At 36.5% G+C, this 21023-nt stretch overlaps 1 protein-coding gene across 15 annotated transcripts in view; it reads left to right on the top strand.

Moving 5' to 3' along the window:
* DTNA (dystrobrevin alpha) overlaps positions 1-21023 on the top strand; it is a 473738-nt gene that overhangs the window by 397468 nt on the left and 55247 nt on the right. For all 15 annotated transcript variants that reach the window (XM_027846916.1, XM_027846914.1, XM_027846923.1 and 12 more), the window contains 2 exons: positions 12579-12666; positions 17319-17416. In XM_027846916.1, coding sequence (XP_027702717.1) covers positions 12579-12666; positions 17319-17416 — 186 coding nt within the window. The remainder of the gene's footprint in view (positions 1-12578; positions 12667-17318; positions 17417-21023) is intronic.

The raw sequence follows: 21023 nt of genomic DNA, 5'->3' as shown, positions 1-21023 counted from the left end.
AGCCAGCTCTTCCTTACACCAAAGCCAGCTCTCCATCCTTTTTGTACTGTTATGCCTCTTCTAAGTTGCCCATACATTTTCTATTTATTTCAGCTGGTCTATACCCACTCCCACCAATTTCCTACAATATCCCTTTATCATAACTCCTCTGAAGCGACAGTGTCTTCCCCACTGTTGCCCACTGGATTCAATTTGGCATAAATAAATAAATGAATGAATGAATGAATGAATGAATGAATGAAGTCCAAACACCTCCATGTCCTCCATAATCTTACCTTAATTATCAAGTGTTAACCTTCCGCTTCTCAGTGTACCTCACACAGGACATGTTCATTTCATCTCTATGCGTTTGTTTGGTCTGTTTTCCCTGCTTCTCTTCCCTCTCCATTCCCTACTTTTCATGGCCAACCATGTCTCACCTCATCTGTGAAACTTACTCTCAACTATTCTAGCTGCGCCTGAGAACTCTCCTAGGATTTATCTATAAGTATTTCATAGGTATGTGTGTTTTCCCCAAAAGGGTTATAAGTTCAACTGTGCTGAAGACATCTCAGATTTGTTGAATTTAACTGACTTTCTGAGTAGAAATCCCAGCTCACTCACTACTAATTTTACGTAATAATAGTTTTACGTACTCAAATATTTTGAGTATTTGATTATAGTTTTACTTAGGTAAATAAATGCTTTCTTTTCATAACAGATTTCTAAGACAGGATAGTATTCATCAATTTGCTAATGGTTGTTACTTGTTTACAGATGTTAGCCCAAGGTCTTCAATTATAATAACATCTTAGAATTGGATTGTTTGATACATCTGAAAGTGTTTTCATGTACTTCCACACTAATCAGCCTGTCAAAACTTCTAAAGGAAGGAATGATTGTTTTAATCTAATTTCTGGTGCATTTAGTGATATGTTAATTTACAGGAGTGATTTTGATACATAGAAATTTTATCTAGTCTTCAAACATGGATCTTGACTACAAATGAATTCCTTGGTGAAGATAATGTGATGATCTCCTTTTATCCACAACTTCCAGTGGCTCCCGGCTATTGCAATCATTTCTTTGCCCTTTTCTTAATTAAAATAGCAACATTTTTTCTAAATTGCAGAAGAAAAAAACTGTCATTCTCAGACATTTTCACTAGCTGCTGCTTAATCACAATGACTTCATGATTCACATAAGGCCATAAAACTGTCTCTATAGATGTACTACCCACCCATGTGGAGACAACCATATGTTACTTATGGAGAAAACCAAAAATAGAATTAAAATTATTAAATGAACAGGCCCTGTTCAAAAAAGACATCCTTCATATTCCCTGAGATTTTATCTTCCCTTTTAATTCTTCCATTCTCTCTTCCCAATATTTTTTGACTCATTCTTTCTACCAACATATTACATTGCTAGGTCTTGCATAGATCCTTATTTTTTTTTCATTTTCTCTTGACTCTCTTCCTTTTCACTGTTTTAAAACATGAACTTTGGAACCTAACAATGTCATATGTGTATCAGAGATTTGAAAGTACTATAATGATCTACTTTCCTTCACCACCATTATTTTCACCTATAATAACTTTCTCTTGCTTTAACACTAATGCATAGCTCTCACCTCTTTGGGAAGAAAAAAAAACAGTTGAAAACTTATTTTCCAGGAAGTTTCCCTGGTCTTGCTTGAACTGACTCTGACCGCTGTGTTCCTTAGCAGCTCAATATTACTGCAGTATCAAGGCCATTCGGTGGTACAGCGGATAGAGTGTTTGATCCAGAGTCAGGAAGACCTGAGTTCAAATCCTAGTTATAATGTGACCTTGGGCAACATGTTGCCTCAGTTTCCTCAACTGTAAAATGGGGATAATTACAGCACCTAAAATTAGGGCTATTGTGAGGATCAAATGAGATAATATTTGAAAAGCACTAAGCATAGTGCCTGGCACACAGTAAGTGCTATATAAATGCTAGCTAATATTTATTCATCTTAAATTAGATTCATTTATACTTATTCAGTGCTGTTATGCAGGGGTTCTTTAGGCATTTTATGCATTAATGTTTCAACTTCTTCCCTCTTTTATCAATCAGATGCTAAACTAAGATCAGGAACTGGGCCTTCTGTTTCTTGTATATTTTACCACAACACTTTATGCCCTGCACAGACCCAAGAAGTGTTGTTGATAAAATTTACTGAGGTAGTAATAAGATAGTGTGGCCTAGTGGAAAGAGAGAGCTGGCCACAAGGTCAGAAAGATTGGCTTTCAAGTTCTGCCAGTGACACATTTGCTGATGACCCTGGAAAAGTCCTATAACCATCATCATCATCATCATCATCATCATCATCACAATAGATGTTGTTATAATAATAATGACAATATTAAATGATTATAAAATCAAAATATCATAGTGATGATAATAACAATGAGTATCATTATTATATAATTATTATATATGATGTTCCCTATATAATGAGCTATAAGAACTTAAAACTGCACTAAGACTTTTGGGGTACCCTGCATTATAATATATAATGTTATGTAATATTATATCATTATAACTGTTACTATAATTAGCATTTATGTAGCTTTTCAAGGTTTCTAAAGCACTTTACATACGTTATCTCATTTGATGCCCCCAACTATTCTATAATGTAGAGTAAATTATAAATTATCTCCATTTTATGGTTGAGGTTACTAAGGCAAAGAGAGGTTAAGTGACTTGCCCAGGGTCACAGAGCTGTTAAGTGTCTGACATAGGACATCAACTGAGGTCTTCCAAGTCCACTACATCACAACTTCTGTAAGTTACAGAGAAGATGCTGAACACACTGATAGATGCAGTTCCTCTATGCCTATTATCAATGACACCTCAGGCCACGTAGGAGGTATTTCACAAATGCTCCTTATATTTCTAGCTCTTGTGCTATGTTTAATTTATTTATGTTTTTTTGCAAATAATTAGGACTGTCTCTACATAGGCTCATGATATTTGCAACCAAAATTACTCCTTATCCTGTCAAATTCTCCTGTTCCATACTATATAACTGGATAACTGGGCCACATCTATGATTTCTCTCAGTTTAGTGTCTGTTAAGGCTATAAAAATTTTCCCACTTTAAAGAATATGGTTAGAAATTCCCATATTTTAAAATGTCCCTTTACTAATGGAATTAAAAGTATATATTCTGTGATATAAGATGCCAGTCTGGGATATGAGAAGGAATGAAAGCCCTTGATTTTTCAGTCAGTTTCATGTTATATAATGAATAGCATATAACTATTGGGATATTCTTTAATTAGAAATGACATCAGTAATTCATAGATATTACAAACTTGACTTTAATTGTTAGAACTTGATTACCTTATGTAGCTCTGACATCCTCAGCTTCAGCAGCCAAACCAATAATAAATTTTAAACTCATATGCAGAGTAAAAGTTATCAGACTTCTATAAAGAAAAGTACTTCTAACTCAACAGAAAATATAATGCATTTTTCATTTCATATATATTACAGATATTAATAACTGTACCCATTATCATAAAAAATCCTAGCCATTTTCTATTTCAAAAGGAGGAATTACATGTATGTGTATATATATGTATATATGTGTGTGTGTTCTGTGTATATATATATGTGTGTGTGTGTGTGTGTGTATTTGTGTGCATGTGGGCATCTTTATGTACCTTATGCAGACTGAAATGAAAATGTAGGAGCTGCTTCATAATCTGTTCTACTTAGCTACTCATTTTTGGTACTTATATAAGAGCCCTCCTCTTTTTAATTTAGACACTTAGTCTCCCTATCTTGCCTAGGCTAGAAATCCAGTCTCTCACAGGACCCAATCCCACTTCTGATTGACATAAGAGCTTTAACCCACTCTGTTTCCACCTTGAACTGGTTCACCCCTCTTTAGGCATCCTGGTGGTTCCCTACTCTTGGAGGCTTACCTTATTGGTGCCAGACAGTGTGGACACCCAATCATCTTTTTTAAACATAGACACAAAATTTTTAACACATTTTTTTAAATTTTGAGTTCCAAATTCTCTCCCTTCTGCCTGCCACTCCTCAACCCATTGAGAAGGCAAACAATATGATATTGATTATATATGTGAAGTCATGCAAAACGTATTCTGTATTAGCCATGTTGCAAAAGAACACACACACACACACACACACACACACACACGTAGAAACAAAAATAAAAAAGGAAAAAAAATGTGCTTCAATCTACTCTCAGAGTTCATCAGCTCTCTCTCTAGAGGTGGATAGCGTTTTTCATCATCGGTCCTTTGGGATTGTATTGGATCATTATCTTGATCAGAGTAGCTAAGTCTTTCATGATTGATCATCATTACAATATTGCTGTTACTGTGTGTGATGATCTTCTGGCTCTGCTCACTTCACTCTGCATTGATCCACATAGGCTTTCCCAGGTTTTTCTGAAACCATCTCCCTCATTAATTCTTATAGCACAATAGTATTCCATTATAGTCATATACCATAACTTATTCAGCCATTCCCCAATTGATGGGTATCCCCTCAATTTCCAATTATTTGCTACCACAAAAAGCTGCTATAAATATTTTTATACAAATAGGTCCTTTTCCCTTTTCTTTGATCTCTTTGGACATCCATTCATCTTTAGCCATATTGTTGCTTAGAGCTTCTCAACTCAAATGATCCACCTGCCTCAACCTTCCCAGTAGCAGTAAATTAGAGGCATGTGCCACCATACCTAACCATGTTTAAGATCCTAAGAAACAATGTGGTTGGAAGAGTTTTAGGATTTAGAGTAGCAGAAGACTCAGGTTCTGGCTCTATCTTTGCTACTGAGTCTACCTTGGTGACTGTTGATAAGTCAACTAACCTTTCTGAGCCCCGGTATCTTTATTTGTTAAGCAGGTAGGGGTGGGCAGAGAGACAAACTTTTATATTACTGCCTAATAAGGATATTTTGAAGAAATAGCTTTGTTAATTTTGTAAACCCTATATAACTGTGATGCAGTGTAGTACAATAAATTACTGGATTTGGAATCAGGAGCCCTGAGTTCAGATCCTGCTTCTATCACTTAATGTCAATCAAATAAGTATTTATTAAGTACCTTCTGTATGCCAGGAACTCTGCTATATGATGGAGATAAAAGTACAAAAAATGAAATAATCTCTACTCGTAAGGATCTTATATTTTAATGTGAGAGACAGCGAGTACATGTAAAAATACATACAGAATTAGGGCAGCTAGTTGGCTCAGTGGCTAGAATGGCAGGCCTGGAATCAGGAAGACTTGAGTTCAAATCCTGTCTGAAGACACTACAGATGTGACCCCGGGCAAGTCGTTTAACACTGTTTGCCTCAGTTTCCTCATCTGCAAAATCAGCTGGAGAAGGAAATGGCAAACCACTCCAATATCTCTGCCAAGGAAACCTCATAAGGGATCACACAGAGAGTCAGACACAACTTGAAGTGACTGAACAACAACATATACAGAATAAAAATAAAGCATATGACTTGTGCAAATCACTTAACCTCTTTAGACATCAGCTTTCTCATTGATAAAATGCGGGATGAGTCTAGATGGTCACCAAGGTCCCTTATAGCTCTAAAACTATTATTTATTACTAAAGTGTTGGGTGGTAACATCTTAAGATGTTAGCCTTCCACATTGCATTTTAATAGGGACTCCTGATAAGCAAAAAGGATTTAAGACCCAAATAAATTAATCTCTAATGGTAGAATTTTAAACACCTTTACAGAGTATGGGAGAGCACCAAATGGACTGGTGCCTACTCTATAACTCCTTGTAGGGTAGTACAGAATTGACATTCGTTGGACACAGGTTTGGACACAGGTTTGGATCCTGGTTTAGCCACTTACGTTTTTTCTGTCCTGGGATAATAGCTTCAGTTCTCTGAACCTCACTTTACTCACCTGTAAAATGATGGCGTTGAACTAAGTGACCTCAGGTTTCTTCCAGCTCTAACTCTTATGATCTTATGACCCAGGACCCAGATCCTCAACATTAAGAGTATTCTGAGAAGGGGTTTCTACGTGGTATTAGTGTGAAAGAACATGGTAGTGTCATCTGAAATATTTTTGTTGTTATTCAGTCATTTCACTTGTGTCTGACTCTTTGTGACTCCCTTTGGGGGAGATGGTTCTTAGCAAAGATACTGGAGCAGTTTGCCATTTCCTTCTCCACCTCATTTTACGGATGAGGAAACTGGGGCAAACAGGGTTAAGTGACTTACCCAGGGTCACACAGCTAGTAAGTGCCTATGGCTGGACTTGAACTCAGGTCTACCTGACTCCAAGCCTGGTGCTCTATTCCATTGCACTACCTAGCTGCCCACCTGAAATCTTTGCTTCATTATAATTTAGCAGATGGTAGTTTGGTTGAAACATCTTAAATTTCCTAAAAGTCAATTTTCAGTCTTAACAGCAGTATACTGTTGGCCAGGTAGATAAGGGAAAGAATAAGGCACTTTCTCAATGATGAATTCTTGCCCTCCCTCAAATACACACACACACACACACACACACACACACACACACACACACAACTAAGCCGGGTAGCCGGGTCTTTCTGATTATAGTCTGCATATAAATAACTAGGGATGGACAAAATGTGGGAATCAGTGTTTATTTTAGTGATTTAGGGATTACTGGCTATTCATTTCCAACCATTTGTAACTGAAGCAGTGAAATAATGGAATCTATCAGAGGATGCCTCATTCACCCTTGTACATGTGTAATTTGAACATATTGAGGTGGCAGATGTGGGCTCATAAATCCTATGTGCACACAAAGAGGTGATCTGTCACTTCACCCTTGGTTCATTCAGTTGTGGTAGTTGTAGGGAGCAGGAAAATATGAATTACAGCTTTTTAGACATACTTCCATAACTTCAAGTCTTAGATTGATGAATGTGTTTTTTTAATAACCTTCATTTTATTTATACTTGCTAGTCAGTAATGATACAAGGTCCCTTTATCTTCAAAACTTGGAAGTTCTTTGGTAAAATCTCTTCTGACAGCCACTCATCATGGTTGTTCCAGGATCTGTAAATACCCAAAGGATATAATTCACACAGACTATATTATATGAAGCCTATAAGTTCAAATACACTAGAAGAGAATGGTCATAGTTTTTCAGCTTGCAAAATTGTCTGTAGGCCTGATTTTCTGATTAAAGCAAAGACTTCTATGTGCAAAGCCTGCATGAAGAACCACATTTGATTTGAAATATTTTCAGAGTGCCGTCAGTACTTTACAAAAGATCTTTTTTTTAAAGGCTTTAGTGTGCCAAACCAATGTGGTTCTGTACCAGTACATATGTACTGCCTTCATACCTCTGTGGATAGTTTAGTAAGTTGTAGCCAAAATTATCATAATGTTGGTACCAAACTTCTGGTGATGATCCTTTCTTAACTCAGCAAGGCTGATACTTGGACAACAGACATAGAGTCCATTTTCAGAATGGTGAAGCCTGAGAGAGCTTGTCTTCCACTGGCATAAATTTTGAGAACAGAGGGTCATTTCCATATTATGATGAGGACTCAGAGCTGGACTTTAGTTGAAGCTTTTGGTATTCATTTGATTTTATTACTGTAAATTGGGATGTATATATTGATTGCACTTCCTATTGATTGAGCACCTACTGGAGTCCATATTGAACATGCAATCAATCAACAAGCATTAAGTGCTTATTATGTGTCTAGCATTGTGCTAGGTAGCACATAGTATATAGTTCCTGTCTACCAAAGGCATAGATCAGAAACATAACTCATATATTATACATATTGTATATCATACAAATATACACATTGATAGTTTAATTTCTGTTCATTTTAATATTCCATATAGTCTAGTTTGAGAAATTGGGAAGTATCATCATGAAGGCTAGGTGGTAGGTGATTTAGGGGAGACAAGTAATGTAACCCAATGAACAGGATTCTGAACATGCAGGAGTTAATAAAAGTTCTTCCTGAGGACAAAGAAGTGACTTGATGATGATAAGTACAAATATGTTCTACACCTTTTGGCGTATTAGAAAGTAGGACATTTCCAGGAGCCAAGATGGCAGAGTAAGAAGTTATTGACCTCTGAAAAGCCAGAAAATATCACCCCAGGAAAAACCCTGGAACAGCTGAGCCAGCAGAAAGATAGGGTACAGCAGTCATGTAGCCCAGGAAGCTTGGGTGATTAACGGGAAAGGCCCATCTTGCTCGGGAGAGGGGAAACAGTACAGGACACCCAGCAAGCCCTGCCTCAACAAACCAGATCCTGAGCCCCAGGGTGGTGAAGCAGGCAAGCTCCAATACCAGAACCCCCCCAAGCACCTCAGCACAGGCAGGGGACCTGGTAAACACCAGCTTGAAAAACCACCATGTGTACCAGTGTTCTCCAGTAGCAAAGTCTCCTAGTGCTTTAGCACAACACCAGGCTGGCAGACATCCTCCAGCAGCCAAACATTCAAGTGCTTTAAAGAAGCCCAGGTGAGCAGGCATCCTCCAGGGGCCAGACTCCCCATCCCCACCCCAAGAGTTCCAGTGCTGCTGACCCCAGCTCAAAATCAGGTAAGGTGTCAGACTCCTACAGCCCCCAGTTGCCAGCTCCTGAGGCCCCAGCACACAAAGCTAGTGACCAAGTCCCAGATTCCCAGCACAAGAAGCTTGGGTCAGTGCCCCCTGCACTCCAGCAGGAGAGCTCAACTTTACAAGCCAGGGAATAGGCAAACACCATGTGCAGAAAGCAGAAATAGACAATGATCATAGATTCTTATTATGAAAACAGGAAAGATCAAGGCACAAATTCAGAAGAGGACAATCTGAAACCTCAAAGGGGAATATGAATTGATCTCAAGACCCAAAAGCCTTGGTGGAAGAGCTCAAGAAGGATTTTAAAAGTCAAGTAAGAGAGGTGGAAGAAAAATTGGGAAAGAAAATGAGAAGTATGCAAGAGGGAGTCAATGGCTTGGAAAAGGAAAGACAAAAATTCACTATAGAAAACAAGTCCTTAAAAATACAGTTGGCCAAATGGGAGAAAAGTACACTGAAGAAAACGAGTCTTTAAAAAATACAATTGGCCAAATTGAAAAAAAAAAGTACACTGAAGAAATCAACTCCTTAAAAAATAGAATTGGCCAAATGGAAAAGGAGGTACAATATCTAATAGAAGGAAACAATTCGTTAAAAACTAGAATTGGGCAAGAGGAAGCTAATGACTGTATGAGATATCAAGAATCAATCAAACAGGGACAAAAGAATGAAAAAATAGAAAAAACATAAAATATCTCATTGGTTATACAACTGACCTGGAAAATAGATCCAGGAGAGACAATTTAAAAATTATCGGTCTACCTGAAAACCATTCTGAAAAGAGCCTGGACAGCATCTTTCAGGAAATCATCAAGGAAAACTGCCCTGAGGTCCTAGAATCAGAAAATAAAATAATCATTGAAATAATCCACTAATCACCTTCTGAAAAAGATCCCAAATTGAAAATGCCAAGGAATATTGTAGTCAAATTCCAAAATTACCAGGTCAAAGAGAAAATACTGCAAGCAGCCAGAAAGAAACAATTTAAATATCATGGAACCACAGTCAGGATTTCACAGGACCTTGCAGTTTCTACATTAAAAGATCAAAGGGCATGGAATACAGTATTCCATAAGGCAAAGGAGCTTGGGTTACAACCAAGGATGAACTACCCAGCAAAATTAAGCATTATTTTTCAGGAGGGGGAGATGCATGTTTAATGAAATAGTGGACTTCTAAACCTTCTTGATGAAAAGACCAGAGCTCAACAGAAAATTTGATCTTTAAATACAAGACTCAAGAGAGGCATAAAAAGGAAAGAAAAAAACATGATGTTATTAATAAAGGCAAACTGTTTACATGCCTACAAGGGAAGATGACACTTGTAACTCTTGAGAACTGTATCATCATTATTACATTTAAAAGGAGTATACATATAAAGGGGTAGACAGAGCATGTGGGTATACGTTGACTTTAATGTGATGATAAAAAAATCTAATTAAGTGGTGAAAAGAGATTGTTCTAAGAGAAGAGGAAAGGAGGAGGCAGACAAGGGTAAATTATATCACATGAAAAGGTACAAAAACCTATTTCAGTAGAAGGAAAGAAGGGAGGGAGAAGAGCATTGTTTGAACCTTACTCTCATCAGATTTGGCTCAAAGAGGGAATAACATAATCAGTTAGGTATAGAAATCTAACTTACCATATAGGAAATAGGAGGGGAAAGGGGAAAGAAAAAGGAGGGGGTAGATAGAAGAGAGGGAAGAAGTAAAAAGGGAAGAAAAGGGAGGGGGCTGATAGAAGGGAGGGCAGACTGAGGGAGGCAGTGGTTGAAAGCAAAAAACTCTAAAGGAGAAAGAAAAGCATAAATGGGGGGAAATAGGATGGAGAGAAAGACACAGATAGTAATCATAACTGAATGTGAATGGGATGAATTCTCCCACGAAATGGAGGACAGCAGAGTGGATTAACAACCTTAATCCTACAATATGTTGTATAAAAACCTGGAAAGACATAGGAACTGATGCTGAGTGAAATGAGCAAAACCAGGAGAACATTGTATACACTAACAACCATATTGTACAAAGACTGACTTTGATAGACCTAGCTCTTCTCAGCAATGCAAGGATCTTAGCTCAAAAAAACTCATGATGGAAAACGATGTCCACATCCAGAGAAAGAACCATGGAGTCTGAATGCAGATGCAAGCATACTATTTGCTCTCTTTTTCTCTTGTTTTGTTTATTCTTTCTTGTGGTTCCTCCCATTAGTTCTAATTCTTCTTTACATCATGACTAATGTGAAAATATGTTTGATATGAATGTATAAGTAGAGCCAATATCAAATTGCATGCCATCTTGGGGAGAAGAGAGGAGAAAATTTTAAATTCAAAATCTTATGGAAGTGAATGTTGAAAACTGAAAATAAATAAATTTTAAATAAATTTTAAAAAGAAAGTAAGACATTCTGGGTGGAAGAGGAGATGAGGGATAAAAACATTTATTTGACAAGAGTAAAGGTGATGGGTGAGCATATGTGATGTTTGTTGTTGTTGTCATATCTGACTCTTCATGATCCCATTTAGGGTTTTCTTGGCAAAGATATTAAAGTGGTTTGCCATTTCCTACTACAGCTCATTTTACTGATGAGGAATCTGAGGCAAACAAAATGCAGTGACTTTCTCAGTAAGTGTCTGAGGCCAGATTTGAACTCGGGAAGATGAGTCTTCCTGACTTCAGGCCTGGCACTCTATCCACTGGGCCACCTAGCTCCCCTATCATATGTATGTAGTCAGAAATGAACTGGCAGTGAAATTTTAAAGACTGGAAGCATTTGGTGACTGAGAAGATGCAGCATTTGGTGCGCAAGGCTTTGAAAAGCCAATGGGAGGATATGAGGATGGAAGTCACATGTTCAAAGTGCTTATCTCTTCTAATAGGTCATTTTTAATGTGTATTCACTTCACATGACTCTTCAGCCTTTCCAAAGGTAGAAGGTTTACAATTAGTATTTTAATAGAGCAGACTGTCCTGAGTGGGTGTTGGTTTGTGTAAGTATGTGTGTTTTTAAGGGAAAAAAATCAAGAATAAAATTTATGTGAGGAGACTACAGATAGGAACTGGGGATTGCAAGGATTTAAATTTTAATGTGATCCATTCAGTACAGTAATATAACTTTTTTTTCTTTTGTTACCTACAACAGAAGATTCATAAGACTGGTAAATGAGGAAGCTGTGGCAAAGAGTATAGACTACTAGATATAGAGTCGAGAAAACCTGACTTTATATCTAGCTTCTGAAACACACTGACTTTTGATTATGGGCAAATCATTCAACTCTTCTGAACCTCAGTGTCCTCATCTATAAAATGGGGATAGTACTATCTGTTGCAGCTCCTTCAGAAACTTATTAGTTGTTTAACTCACTTAACCTACATCTGAGCAAGTCACTTAACCTATATCTGTCTTAGTTTCCTCATCTGTAAAATAGTAATAATAATTGCCCATACTTCCCTGGAGGATATGAGGATAAAATGAAATAATATTTATAAAATGCTTTCCAAACCTTAAAACTATATAAACACGAGCTATTGTCAGGATTATTATTATAGCATTAGATAATATGTGGGTGGCAAGAATGCGAATCTGACATCACTTGAAAAATTCCCATAGTTGTTGAGATCCAGTCCTATAATTCTCAGTCTTGTGAAAGGGAATGTAGAATTAACAAAATATAACTGATTTCATTCAGTAATAAGATAAGGGAAATCTGACCTTCATCAAGAGAGTTCATCAGAATGGCCACTTTTGCATACAAGTTCTTAGCAATAGGATGGCATTGACCGAAGGCAAAGATTTTAAGTCCCCTTGGTCCTGACCTTTAGAGTATTCTATAGAACCAAGCCCTGGGCTCATTAAGCTAACAATTTTCTATAGTTAATTTGTCTTCTGCAGTGGAAAAAAATGGAGTAGCAAATAACTCTTACAGTAAGATAAATAGATAATGGTTCTTTACTGGCCTAATTATATACACTCTGTCTCCCATTCTGAACAGCATGCTCGATAGCCCAAACCGTCTTGACGAGGAACACAGGCTGATTGCCAGATATGCAGCGAGACTGGCAGCAGAGACATCCTCATCTGTAAGTTTTCATTAAGGGTCTTTAATAATTCTTAAGGAAGTTCTGTCAGAACTGGGCAGATACTGAACCTCTTCCTTCTATTTCAGAGTTAGAGGTTATTTCATTGTAATTCTTGCTTTCAGTACAGAGTTTTATCTGTTACTAGTTTATTGTTGACTTTTTAAGGTTTTCATGGTATCTTGGCAAAAATTCCCATTTTATATATGATAAAATCATGACTTAATGCTTACTACCTGTTTCAGTCAGTCCATGAGCATTTATTAAGCTCATGTTATAAAAATGAAAGGGTTAGATTTCAAGATTCTATTTAGCTCTAAATCTATGATTCTGTGATAAACTAGCTAAGGTCACTCAGTGACCAGGTTGCAGATTCAAATTAAAGCCAAAAGCTTTCATACCCATCCCTCATACACTATTTGGGCCTGACCAAAACCAAAACAAAACACTTATAGGAAAGATATTGTTTTCTCTACTTGTGGGTTCAAGTACGATTGGAAAAACTACAGTAAAGGTTATACTGATTTCACATTTCTCCAAATCTCCAACACAAAGAATTCAAATCAGTTTGGCACTTTATTCAGAATGCAGATGTTTGAAATGGAGAATAACCATGGACTTTGGGTTGTTGGGAGATACAGGGCATCTCCATTTTTTTTTCCATTACTCTCAGACATCCCAGCTGTCAGATCCCTAACTGCAGAGCATTCTCACTAATGATCTTAGACAGGAGCACTATAATGACCCAAAGCATTAACCCTGGCACTTGCTCACAGTTTGGTGTATTGATCACGACACTGTCGGATTCCCATGACTAAGGGGAATTATAAGCTAAAAATGTACTTTATTTTTTTCCCCAAAATAAGACTCAGTGGACTGGAGATAGCATTGAAGTGTGTAAAACATCAAATAGCATGAATAAGGTCAATCTCATTATGGTCTTTCAGCTCAGCACATCTCAGAAGAAAAAGGAGCATGAATGAAAATTAAATCAAAAGGAATGCAGCACTGAATGTCAGGAAGACCATTTCTGCTAAATGACTAATGCTCAATGGGGTCAACTGGAAGGACAAATTCATTCAAGCTCTTTAGCAAAAAAACCCCTTGTCCAGTTAGTTTTCTAGTTCATATCAATCCATGTGTTGGTTTTGCTGTAACTGGCCTTAATCAAAGGGAGAGGGTAGATGAAAGAATTGGTTCACATCCTTCCAACCCTTACTCTCTGACGCTCATTGCCAGCCCCCAACAGCCCAGCACACTCCAGTTCCCTGACTCCTCAGTGAAGATAATTTGTGGTTCTTAAGTTACATCATAGTCATAGCAGATCATCTGTAGAGAAGATATCACCCTACCCTCTAGCCCTGCTATATGAGTCCAGCTGCTTTGTAAATTCCCTAACAACCCTAGAGGCTGAATAGATGAAAAACTAATAGAGGCAAATTTTGGCTTGATGACAGAAAAAAATACTTCCTAACATTTAGAACTGTCTAAAAATGGAACAGTCTTCCTCAGGAAGTAGTGGGTTCCCTTCTCCTTGGAGCAGAGGCTAGGTAACCACTTGGTGTTTATATTCTACTTGGATTTCCTTTCAGGTAGAGCTTGAAAAAAAATGACAAATGAGGTGCCTTCCAAGTGTCAAATTCTGTGATTCCATAAGAGATCATAGATTAAAAAGAAACATGGCATTAGAAGTTCACTTACTTGGATATATTTTCTTTCCTTTGGAAGGATCAGATTTAAATCTTCCCAGGTTATGTTTTTACCTTTCTTCTCCATGATCCTTGCCTATGATAGAGCCTTAAGGAAAGTCCAAGGATTTTGCCTCAGTAAGAGCAGAAAATTATAGCTCAAGTATCCAGCAATAGAATTAGTCAATTTGAGGAAGATTTTTGTTAATATAATTCTTTGGCATTATTTCATTCAATAATAGGAAGCTCAATCTCATGAGCCAGATCTAGCCTTTGAATTCATCTTCATCTAGCCCATAAAACAAGAGGAAAATGTGAAGCCACTATTTGTTTATAGTTACAAAAATGCAGTAAGGTTTAAAAGTGCATAGAAATATTATCCTTGATGTTTCACAAGATAGAGGTGTTGCCCCTGTCTTCCTCTATGTGTATTTCTTTCTCTGTTACTGTGTGTGTGTGTGTGTGTCTTTATCCTTTGTACACACATGTGCAAAAGAAAGAAAGGGGGTTAAGGAGGGGGATAAAAGAGGCATACAGATAGACTGACTTTCTACATCTCTCTGGGTATAGATTGTCTCTGTGTGTATTATCTCATTGTGGGTCTGTTTTGCTCTGTTTTTATCTCTCATGTGTTTCTCATTCTTTGTGTTTGTAGCCACCTGTTCTGCTTTCCTTGTCTCTTTCTCTGTCTTCATTTTCTCTACTTCAGGGGTGGGGAACCTGCGGTCTTAAGGCCACATGGGGCCTTCTAGGTCCTTGGGTGTGACCTTTTGATTGAGTCCAAGTTTTACAGAACACATCCTTTTATTAAGAGGATTTGTTCTGTGAAATTTGGATTCAGGCGAAGGGCCGCACTTGAGGACCTAGAGTCTACTCTCTCTTCAATTTCTGTCTTTTTAACTTGAATCTAATATAAAACTGGAGTATTTTTATACCATTTATCCCTAGAGAATGCTCTGGTCCAGTGATGTCAAACTCCAACAGAAATGGAGACCACTAATCCATATATGAGGATCCCTTAGGGCCACATATTGGCTTAGGTTTAAAATATAATATCTGTGTTTTATTGTATTTTTTATTTGTTTTGTTAAACATTTCCCAATGACATTTTAATCTGATTCAGGCCACACTTGGAAATGTTGTGTAGGACACAGGGCTGGCTACGTGTTTGACACCTCTGCTCTAAGCAGTCTAAGATTATATTTTTGGAGAAACCTTTCCCAGACCCCTTTAATCTTAACACACTCCTTCTGAAATAGCCTACAATTCATCCTGTACATGGCTCATTTGTACATAGTTGTTGGTATATTGTCTCTCATAAGATTGTGAGCTCCTGGAGCAGGAACCATGTTTTTGCCATTTTTTGTGTCTCCAATGTTTAGCAAGGTGCCTGGCACACTGTAAGTGCTTAATAAATGCTTGTTGACTTGATTTAACTGGAGTGGCCTCTATATTGGAAGATAGCAACCACATCAAAGTCATCTTTTTTCCTGGCTGATTTGTCTTGAGAGAGGGTGTTTCCTTATCTGGAACTCTCTATACTAATAAACTCACAGGCCCAGCTCCTGTCCCTATGTCTATTTATTAAATAATCTTCTTTTTCCCATTCTTAAATTTCACATATATATTTTATATATATTCATAGGCATGTATAGATATATACACCCATATACTTCAATGTATAGATACTTTATATTCATCTCCCTTTTTTTTAAAGAAAAAGTGAATTAAGTTGTTTTTATTTATGGAGTCATCAATTGATAATGGCTTTTCTGCTTCACAAGGCTCTGAGGGTAACCAAAACTCCTCATACCTGTTGTAAAGAAAATAGCTGGTTGATTATATTTTTCACTTTTCAATTCTTGTTTTCATATGGTATAACTACTCGGCGAGTTTACCAGGGACGACTTAACCAAATTATCCAGCTAACTCATTTCCCTACCTAATACTGGAGATTATAGATCAAAAGACAAGCATTGAAAATCAAGGTTGGCTTAAATGAGGAAAGTTTCTACTCATCATCTACAAATAAAACCTTCACAGGAAGAATACTAGTATATATTTAATAAAGTAAATGATAATGAAAATAATTAAAAATAACATACTAACATTACAATTTAAGATTTGGAAAGTTTTTTCCTCACAATATTTTCCCTTTTTAAAAAATTTGCATCCCCAACACTCCGCACATTTTCTGGCAAGCATATAATAGGTATTTAATAGATATTTGTTAATTGATTGAATCCTGTTTGGTAGGTGGCATAAGTATTATAACCTCACTTTATAGATGACAAAAGTGAAGCTTAAAAAGAGAAAATGACTTGTCCATGGTCACACAGCTACTATTAGAAGTATCTATTACTTAAACCCAAGTCTAGTGCTTAAATACAGCTAAATAATAATAATAATAATAATAGCTAGCATTTATGTTGGGCTTTAAAGTTTATAAAGTCTTTATGTATATTATCTCATTTTATCCTTATAACATGTAGTACGTACTATTATTACTATTATTTAAGTACTATGTGGAAGTACTATTATTACCCTCATTTTACAAATGAGGAAACTGAAGCTAGAAGAAGTTAAGTGACTTGCTTAGAGTCATACATGTAGTAAGTGTCTAAGGCAGGATTCTAACTTGTGTTTCTGACTCTTAAGTTTGATATTCTATCAACTCTGACATCCCACTGCCAATAAGTATCTACTACTTGACTCTAAGTCCAGTGCGCTCCTAACTATGCCAGGCTTTTTTGGGGAGGGACGGTGTGCAAAAAAATAGGAGGCAATAAATTATAGTTTAATTTTGTTGATTTGCCTTCTTGTTTTCATAAAAAGTACATCTTTTCCACACATGTCAGCATAACTTGACAAAAACATTTTATTGAGACTCCTCAGAGAAGATTCACTGTGATGGACATGGGTTTCGCACTCCCCAGCATTAAATATTTTATATCATCTCTTTCACAGCAGCCTAGTCAGCAAAGGGGTGCTTCTGATATCTCTTTCACCATTGATGCAAATAAGCAACAAAGGCAGCTGATTGCTGAACTTGAAAACAAGAACAGGTAAGAGCTTTTAAGCCAGATTGTCATTTTGTTCATAGTGTGTCATCATTCATTTGGATTGTACTTTATTTAAAACCTTTACTTCTCTTCTCCTATGAGTTATCGCTTTAAGGAAAGAGGAAATGTTCCTCGTTGTCAGTGAAGGTTGTTTGCTGAATTGTGAAAAGCTAGTCTTAGGAAGTTGTGGGATAAAGTTTTGCTTTTATATGAATTTTCCAAACATTTTATTGTTAATATTTAATGAATCTTTTTAGTGTCTAGTCAAATCATAATCTTTAGTCACTCAGTTTTGTCCTGTTCTCTCAATCCATCAAATTTTTCCTGGCCTGAGTCCTAACTTTCTTTCTAGCCTAGTTTCAACTCAGTGGCATTTCTGTTTTGTGTAGTTGTTTGTTTGTTTGTTTGTTTTCAATGAAAAAAAAACACTATTGTCTCTCCCTCCCACTTCCTTTTGCCCATTAAAAAAAAAAAGAAATACAAAACCCTTATTACAAATTTGTATAATCAAAGAAAAGGCAGCTAATGGCTCAGTGGATAGAGTGCTGGGCCTGAAATATCTTCCTGAGTTCAAATCTGGCCTCAGAGACTTATTAGCTTTGTGACCCTGGGCAAGTCACTTAACCTTCCTAGGTTGCAATTTCTTTAACTATAAAATGAAAGGGTTGGAACTAGATGAATTCTTGTCCCTTCCAATTTTAGATCAGTGATCCTATAGTATAATTGATATCGTATTGCTTGCCTTCTCAATGAATGAGGGAAGGGCTAGGGGAAGAGAGAATTCAGAACTCAAAATTTTAAAAAATAAATGTTAAAAATAAATAATTCATAGAGTAAATAATCTTGTAATTGCTTCTTGTCATTTTTTCCATTCTTAAATGTGGAAATTTATAAAGATGGTTGGTCCTTTTCTCTTTTCTTTCTGTATTCTCTCCCTTGCTTTTATCCTCTTCCACAACAGAACTCTATCAATAACATAGTAGGCACTCACTAAGAGACTGATTGATTGGTTGATTAAACTTGTCTAACTTTTATGTCATGTCTTAGCAATAGCTTTCTTGGTGAAGTCACTACAAAGTGAATCAGAGGGAAAGGAGTTCAGTATTCAATTTCTGTAACTGAAAGATAAGAAGACCACTGTGTAGTGTTAATATCCTGATAAAAATCATTATCACCAGTAGTTTGGCAGTTTTATGTTCATTTGGTTAATTTCGTAGAGATGGAAATACAAACCATTAGAAATGCTTAACTTGTATTTCATATACTATTTGATTCATATTCTCTGTAAATATTTCTAAACTATTTAATGTTATCAGCTTGATCTAAGATCTTTAGCCATACCCTGTTCCTTTCATATTTTATCTTAATGTTATTTTTTTTATAATTTTTCTCTTTAATTCCTTTAGTGTGTTTACTATGCATTTTGTTGTGACCTGAATAAATGTTAGTATTGTCTCTCATTCTGTTCATGATGTGTTACAAGTATGTTTTCCTTCCGGTATTTTGGCTTTAGCTCATTTTTCAGTCCATTGTTATATGAACAGAAACACAAACACACACACACACACACGCACACGCAGTTTTCTTTTGAGACTTTTTAATAGTTTTGTTTCTTTGGGTCATTTCTATTTTTGAAAGCAATAATAAGTGTTTGCTATTTCTTGTAACCTCACTTTTATTTTACTGCAAGTGATGAAAGTTTCATGTTTTAGGAGATTTATTTTGACCTCAATTTTAAGAGTTTATAAAATATCAAAATCCAGGCCTTACTCAATTCTTTAGCAATGATTTTTAATACTATACATATAAGTTACTGTACCTCATTTAATGTTTTGCTAGAACAGGACTAAAATCCCTTAGCTAAATGGACCTCATGTTTTTGCTATTGCATCAAAGCATAAGTACACTCACACACACTTGACTTTTGTCAAGACATTTGTCTGAGACTGGTGAGGGTTTATGAAGATCTCTTCTTGCCTACAGGTTTTGAATTATAAATTCTGAGTAGATAATAGGATCATGAGATAATAAATTTAAAGCTGAAAGAGACCTTGGAGGCCTTCTGGTCTAATTCCCTCATTTTACAGATAAGGAATGTGAGCCCCAGAAAAGTGACTTGCCTATGGTTACAAGTATCACGTTTCAAAACCAGGAATTCAATCTGGGTCCAAATTAAAATCTCTGCATTTTTTCTCTTTAGTCAGTCAGTCAACAAGCATTTATTAAGTGCCCATTATGTTTCAGGCACTGTGTTAAACCAAACAAATTTAACTATTTTAATGATTTTTTAAAAAAAAAATTTCCTGAAAGAATGCATTTCATTCCTTAAATATAGAATCTCATCATTAAATATTCTTTGGTGAGTGTGGGATTAGCTTCATAATGTGAGAATGTGACTGCATGACCACAGGAATTTTTCTTGCTTCTGGAGAGATGCAGCCACATCAAAAAGGGAGTATGAGAGTAATTTAGTTATACATGGTAACCCTCAATTTACATAGCATTGGGGACAAGAATTTTACAAGGGAGAAGAAGGGCTGTGAGGAATTTAGCAGTAAATAGCTAGCCAAATAGAATTTCCCTCTTTTTTTGTTGATGGCACCACAATCATCCCAGTCACCCACCTCAAACCTCAAACTCATCTTTTCCTTCTCACTCACTCCGCCGAACAGCCAGTCATTTGCCAAGGTGTCTTCATTTTCTATCCAAAAATCTATTTCCCTTCTTCAATACTAACTGATTTTTATATAGCCCTTTAGAGTTTGAAAAATACTTGACAATACATGAACTCATTCAGGTTTCAAAACAATACCATGAGATAGGGATTTACAGAATTCGAGAAATGGAAGGGCTTTCAGTAGCTATCTGATCCATCCCATACATGAAAGGAATTCCCACTTAGTATACCTGATAAGTCAGAAACTACTTGAAGATCTCCAAAAGGGAGAACCCACCACCTCTTGAGATAGACCATTCTACTTTTTTTTTCCATGATTCAATTTTATTTTATTTTCAGTTCCAAATTCACCCCTTCCCTCACCCATTAAGAAGGCAAGAAATGAAAAGTCTATTACAAATATGAATGTGGAAAGAAAATTTCTACATTAGCCCTGTTCTGAAAAAAAAAGAGAGAAAAAAATATGCTTCAATCTGTATACAGAGTCCATCAATTCTCTATCTGGATGTGGATAACATTTTTCATTTTGGGTCCTTTGGAATTGTGTTGGGTCATTGTGTTTATCAGTTATTAAGTCTTTATTATAATTATAATTGTAATTATACTATCATATAATTGTAATTATAATATTGATGTTATTGACTAAATTGTTCCCCTGGTAGTGCTCACTTCACTTTGCATCAGCTCATATAAGTCTTCCCAGGTTTCTCTGAAACCATCCCCTTCATCATTTCTTTTTTTTTTGGTGGGGGGGAGGGAGGGGGGACAAGGCAATTGGGGTTAAGTAACTTGCCCAGAGTCACACAGCTAGTAAGTGCTATGTATCTAAGGTCAGATTTGAACTCAGGTCCTCCTGACTCCAGGGCCGGTAATGTATCCACTGAGCCACCTAGCTGCCCTTTCCTTCATCATTTCTTACAGCCCGATAGTATT

The sequence above is a fragment of the Vombatus ursinus genome, unplaced genomic scaffold (assembly GCF_900497805.2).
Source record: "Vombatus ursinus unplaced genomic scaffold, bare-nosed wombat genome assembly UNPS02015255.1, whole genome shotgun sequence".
Taxonomy (NCBI): Eukaryota; Metazoa; Chordata; class Mammalia; order Diprotodontia; family Vombatidae; genus Vombatus; species Vombatus ursinus.
Note: the sequence above shows the minus strand (reverse complement) of the source record. Positions and strands in the feature narration are given on the sequence as shown.